This window comes from Mus caroli, chromosome 1, assembly GCF_900094665.2.
Source record: "Mus caroli chromosome 1, CAROLI_EIJ_v1.1, whole genome shotgun sequence".
Taxonomy (NCBI): domain Eukaryota; kingdom Metazoa; phylum Chordata; class Mammalia; order Rodentia; family Muridae; genus Mus; species Mus caroli.
In genome coordinates this window covers 75,676,067-75,682,066 of record NC_034570.1, presented here as the reverse complement: position 1 = coordinate 75,682,066, position 6,000 = coordinate 75,676,067, and the positions used below count along the sequence as shown (strand labels likewise).

General features: G+C 44.4%; 1 protein-coding gene across 1 annotated transcript in view; it reads left to right on the top strand.

Moving 5' to 3' along the window:
• Positions 1-6,000, top strand: part of Col4a4 (collagen type IV alpha 4 chain) — a 126,434-nt gene that overhangs the window by 82,831 nt on the left and 37,603 nt on the right. Inside the window, exons 27-31 of the mRNA XM_029475388.1 lie at positions 226-444; positions 1,226-1,387; positions 2,974-3,144; positions 3,689-3,832; positions 5,165-5,269. Of these exons, the coding sequence (XP_029331248.1) occupies positions 226-444; positions 1,226-1,387; positions 2,974-3,144; positions 3,689-3,832; positions 5,165-5,269 (801 nt within the window). The remainder of the gene's footprint in view (positions 1-225; positions 445-1,225; positions 1,388-2,973; positions 3,145-3,688; positions 3,833-5,164; positions 5,270-6,000) is intronic.

Here is a 6,000-nt window from a genome sequence, read left to right as displayed (position 1 = left end):
GTCCCGTGTGATTGGACTGGAGCAGAAGCTGTGTTCCACTCACCAGAAGTCTCAAAATCCTGTTGCGGGTGTCGTGGGTAGCTGGCAGGTGTCAGCCGACCCTGCGCTCTAGCTACCCAGGTGCTCTATTAAGTACTTCTTAAGAGTGCCTATAGTTTTCAATGAATTGCCCTTATATTTGGCCTATATTTGTACATATAGCAATTTGTTATTGTTGTTAAATAGGTTTTCGTGGTGACATGGGAGATCCAGGCATCAAAGGTGAAAAGGGGACCTCCCCTATTGGACCCCCAGGCCCACCTGGGTCTCCTGGAAAGGATGGCCAGAAAGGAATCCCAGGAGACCCTGCATTTGGTGACCCAGGACCCCCTGGAGAGAGGGGTCTTCCAGGAACACCAGGCATGAAAGGACAGAAAGGTCACCCAGGGTGCCCAGGGGCTGGAGGTATGAGGTCTTTGCTCTTTCCTTGTGACAGAGTGCCTGTTCAGCTTTGGTGCAAGCCAAAAGGAATGCTTTGTGCTTGAGGTACTGAGCGCATGTACAGTCCATGCTTGCAAATGTACTGATGACATTGGATGAACCTGCATCTGCTCTGTTGCCCTTGCACTTTACTGCTTGTTTGCAAACGTCGGGACGCGGTGGCTCAGTGCACTCCATTCTATCCAGGCTATATGTGTTTGCTCCAAAAGCCACAAGCAGCTGGCCAACCTATTGCTGACATTGCCAGGCTGTGGCAGTTAGTACAGACTGTGTGAGGTCTAGCCACTCAGGGGCTTAGCAGTGAGGCTTGGGGCTTAGCAGTGAGGCTTGAAGCTTAGCAGGCTCCATGACAGTCCAGTAGAGATCTGGAAGCGTAACTGGTAAGCCCTCCCAGCAAATGCACATTCATACAGCACACACTGGGGGCATCTTATATCGCTGAGTGTAAATCTGTTGCAAAGGTGGAGGGTGGGAGAATTAGGAAAGCCTGTGGTCTCTTGTTTGCCTAGGTAACTTCTTTGTCCTCTGTTTGCTTATCAAGTAGCCCACATAGCAAGGCTTAGATTTTCAAACTCACTTGGATCTGTATCTTAGATACGAAAATCCATGCTGAGGGCTGTTAGCTCATGGAGCGCAGGGTCAGAATAGAATGGTTTCTTGCTAGAATTGACATGCGTGAGGGATGTGATAGGCCATCTCTACAGTGTTAGCTCCTGCAAGTGCCAAATGCATCTTATCATTTCAGGCCCTCCTGGCATCCCTGGATCTCCAGGTCTCAAAGGTCCCAAAGGTAGAGAGGGAAGTCGTGGCTTACCAGGGATCCTAGGCTCCCCTGGCCATTCCTGTGAAAGAGGTGCTCCGGGGATCCCAGGACAACCGGGACTTCCTGGAACTCCAGGTGATCCAGGTAAGTGCCAGCAGGTGTCAAAACAGGAGATGCCCTGGTGTTCTCTGCTAACAGTCAGAAAGTTTGCCTCCTGCTCATGGAGGGATGGATGTCCGCAGAAGCATGAGTCTAAGTCAAAGAACCTTATTATTCATGAGCTTCATATTAGTTTGGTCTGTGTCATTTTTTTCCAAATTCTGTTTGTGCAACATGTATGGAGCTGGTTAGAGGCTACACATGTGGTGGGTTGCATTATATGCAGGCTTAGAATCACACTTCCCAGGGGCCTTCAAGCAGGCCTGCTTCACATCCTGAGGAAAGGGCAGCAGCATCTGTCCATCAAAGTCATTCACTGCAAACATGGCCTTGGGAGATGCCCAGGTGGAAGTCAGAACCTTGTGTTCTTGGCACCCTCAAGGAGACAAGAATGAGTAAGAGGCTCATGAGCATGCACTTTTTCATGCAGGCGCACTGGGGCTCCTTCACTCCACTACACTGACTACAACAAAATACCTTTGACTGAGTAATTTATAAGCAACATAATTTGATTTTTAGAAGGCCAGAGAGTCCAAAATCAAGACACCAGGAGTTTTGCCATCTGGTGAGGGCCTCTTCCACATAGACAAAAAGTTCTAGTGCTCTCACACAGGCTACCCCAGACCTCTCTAGCATGTTCACACTTAACTCACCTTCAAAACTTCCTTGTAATCCTCTCACACGGGTGGTTAGGGTTCCGCATAGCCATTTTGGGGAGACACGTTTCTCACAGCAGGAGCTATCTCTAGCATGCTCCTCATTTTGTCACTGGGGCCATTCATTCTGTGATGCGTTTGTTGTTGCTTTTATCCACATGCAAGATACCCACTTGAAAAGTCAGACAAGTTTGGGACAGAATTAGCTACTACAGTGTCATTGCAAACATCAGGAATCCTAGCCAGTGATGTTCTAATTTGTAGAAATCTTTCATCATGGTTAACAGTCTAACTGAAGTTCACTGTGGGAAGTGGTCAGAACGCACCAGGACACTTATGTTTCTCCTCCTCCTCCTCCCTCTCCTCCTCCTCTTTCTCCTCTCCCCCCTCCTCCTCCCCCTCTCTCTTCTCTTTCTCCTCCTCTTCCTCTTTATTTTCTTCCTCCTCCACCTCTTTCTCTCTTTCTTTCTCTCTCTCTCCCTCCTCCCTCCTTCCTTCCTTCCTTCATTTCTTCCTTCCTTCCTTTCTTATCCTTCTCCTTGTCCTTTTCTTCTTCTCTTCTTGTCTTCCTCCCTGCTCTTTCTCCTCTTCTTCCTCTTCTCTTTCAAGAGTACATATAAGTACAAATTTTTGTTTCCATCTCTGTGTTTTTATACTAAAAAGTAGCAAACTGTATATTCTTCACTCATTCCTACAAATGGTAGTCAGATGACCTGCCTTCCTTTTTATAGCATTCAGAGAAATATATTCTTAGGCAAATGAAAAGTTACTCTGACACTTTAGCTAATAAGTATTATTTAGTTCTTGTTTAAAGTATTACAGGTACATAATTTAAGCTCTCTGGAATGTGTTTTTCCTGTACTTGTTTGAAGAAAAATCTAAGTTTTCCTGCTTAATAGTTGTGCTATGTCTCAGGGGCCCCAGGTTGGAAAGGCCAGCCAGGAGACATGGGTCCCTCTGGACCAGCTGGGATGAAGGGCCTCCCTGGTCTCCCAGGCCTACCAGGAGCTGATGGTCTCCGAGGGCCTCCTGGGATTCCAGGCCCCACTGGGGAAGATGGTCTACCTGGTCTTCCAGGCCTAAAGGGTGAGTACTGTTTTCCCGGTCATTCTCCCAGTTTTACAAACTCAAAATCAACTGTCAGACAAACTGGTTAGGTAAGACTTATACTAATAGAACATACTATTTAGCCTGATTGTGCCCTCTCTTTTGGATATATCATTTTTTTTCTCTGTGTCATCCTTTCTAGTGGCAGAATGTTGTGGTGTCAGTTAATTGGCAAAAGTCCTTGGGTTCACAGGACTCCGACACCTCAGCTCACAGGACCAGGCAGCACCGATGATGTCATTAGGTCCAGGCTAACATATCTCACTTTGGATAGGCCTCTGTTCTCATCCCTTTTCTTGGTGCTGTGGAAATATGATGGGTGCAGGATCCCTAAAACATCAGCACTTACACGTTAGGTCTGTAGGATGGGAAATAGGAGTGGGCAGGGGAACACAGCTATTTAAGACCATTGTTCAGCATAGAGTGTTAAGCAGGGATTTGTATCACGGAATGTTCAGGACCATGAAAGAACCACACTAGCCTTAACGCGCTTCCCCAAAACTTCATGTTCTCATTCTATCAGGGCTCCCAGGGCTGCCTGGCTTCCCTGGTTTTCCAGGAGAGAGAGGAAAGTCAGGGCCAGATGGAGAACCTGGAGGAAAGGGAGAGGTTGGAGAGAAAGGCTGGCCTGGCTTGAAGGGAGACCTGGGAGAGCGAGGCCCCAAAGGTAAGTGGTTTCAACAACACAGGAGGTGCACGAGCTTGTTCCCCATATTTAATCAAACACTACTCATATGTCTCTGGATCTCTTTAGTTCTATGACAGCGTAGGAATTCATTTTTCTTGCCTTTTGATCTTATTACATGTAACTAACGTAAACGGATCGCTCTGTGGTTGAGATGTGAATGAGTGCACCTCAATACACTGATTTACAGACACGGGCTTCAGAGACCTTGCTCAGCTGGTGGTAAAGACCTGTAAAGAATGTTCCAGGCTTTGGGGGGCCTATGGGACCTCTGCTACAGTAACATACATTGGTCTTGGCACCCAAAAATGACAACATACAAACAAGATAAAATTAAAAGTTGGAACAGAATTTTAGTTGTAAACAATGAAATGTGATTTTCATATAATTTTCCCAAGTTCTTAATTTTCATAAAATATTATTTGAGGTTTTACCTTTGAATCTTGTCCCCCTTAACCGTTTATAGCATAAATGTTTCTTATCGTCTCTCAGGTACTGATACAGGAGAGAAATTAACATTTCTAGCAATGAAAAGACAGTCTTTAGAAGGAGTATTTTTAACTCTTAAAGAGCTCTGTGAAAAAGGCCTCCGATTTCATTCAAATGACCTTTTCTTCTCAGCTGATTCTATATTTGCTTTTGAGTGGTGCTTGTTTTATTATATATGTATTATTACTTGTAAATTATAAGTGTCAACAATCTCTTTGCTATATAAGATAGCCGGTGTTTGCAGATAATTCATGTTATACTATTAAACAGTTATTCCACCGAGAATTAAAACTTGGATCAGTGCTAGCCACTGCAGTTGTAAACTATATCTCCCATAATGGTCCCTGAGGAAAATCCTATCATTACAGCGTTTGCCGATTACAGTTGTGTAAATATACCCACAGCACCATAAACACTCTCATGACTGCTGACATCATACAACTAACGCTATAGCAGTTGTTTCCCAGAATTCCCTGTTAACAATCAGCTGTCGCCATGTTGGTCTGCCAAGCCTGTCTCAGCACGTTACTCTACTCAGATCGAATAAGCTGGAATATGGGCTATGGCTCCTAGTTTTTGGAAGTCCATATGCAGAGAATCAGGTTGAAATATATTTGTTCTTTTAGTGTAATTCTGAATGTCCCAGGGATGGATAAGGGGTGATAGGAGGGGTTTCTTAATCCCTGATACTGATAATGAGGGATCCATCAATCTGGCTTAATGGAGGTAGATGGAGTTTATTAATGAGGTGACATTTGATAGAAGATGAGTTGCATGTGTATTGTGTCTGTGTTTATGTTTCTCTCATATAAATAATATTTACAGGAGACAGAGGACTTCGTGGTGATGCAGGAGAAGCAGTCATTTCCATAAAGGGTGAACCTGGGGATGCTGGGCCTCCAGGAGATGGTGGGTTCTCAGGAGAAAGAGGTAAGTGCTTGACATTTTTCAACTTTATCATGTAATTTGGCTTCTTATAGACCATTCAGGCAAGGAAATATAATATATTATGCAACTTTCCTTCCAACAAGGAACTAGGAAATATAATTTCTTAACTATAATCACACCCTGCTAAGCATTTTTAGTAATTTGTTGGCTTTTCCATGCTAAACGTAGTTGGAGGTCATCTGTATTTATAGAATCATGTATTTCAATGTAGGACCAATACAAGGTATACATAAATAACTGTTTTCCCTCTGTTTGGGGAAGCTGGGGTGACTATTTGGGCCTGCCTGTGTCTTTTTACCCAGCCCCTCTCAAACATCATTATGTTCGAGACCTTGTCTAAATGCAGATCCTCCATCTACAATTTTGGGGCTACCAGTGACCCCACTTTTCTAACCTGTATCCTGATGGCATGCTGCTGATACTCAGAAATATAGCAGAACAAGGATTTTGACAACTAAATCAGCATTTTTCTCAACTTCAGGATTAATCTGCATGGGTTATATATCCTGGAATTCTCTTTAGCTAGCCAGAAGGAGAAAATGTTTTAACTTCTCTGGGTCAAATTTTTCCTCATCTGTAAGGTGTGCATGCTGAAGCAAATGACCTTGCCTGCTCTCTCTTTCCACCAGTGATTTCGACTCTATTCCTGGACAGCTTCTTTCCTAGTGTGGTTGCCAGAGACAGGAACCGCAGAGATGTGGCTTTGACTAGAA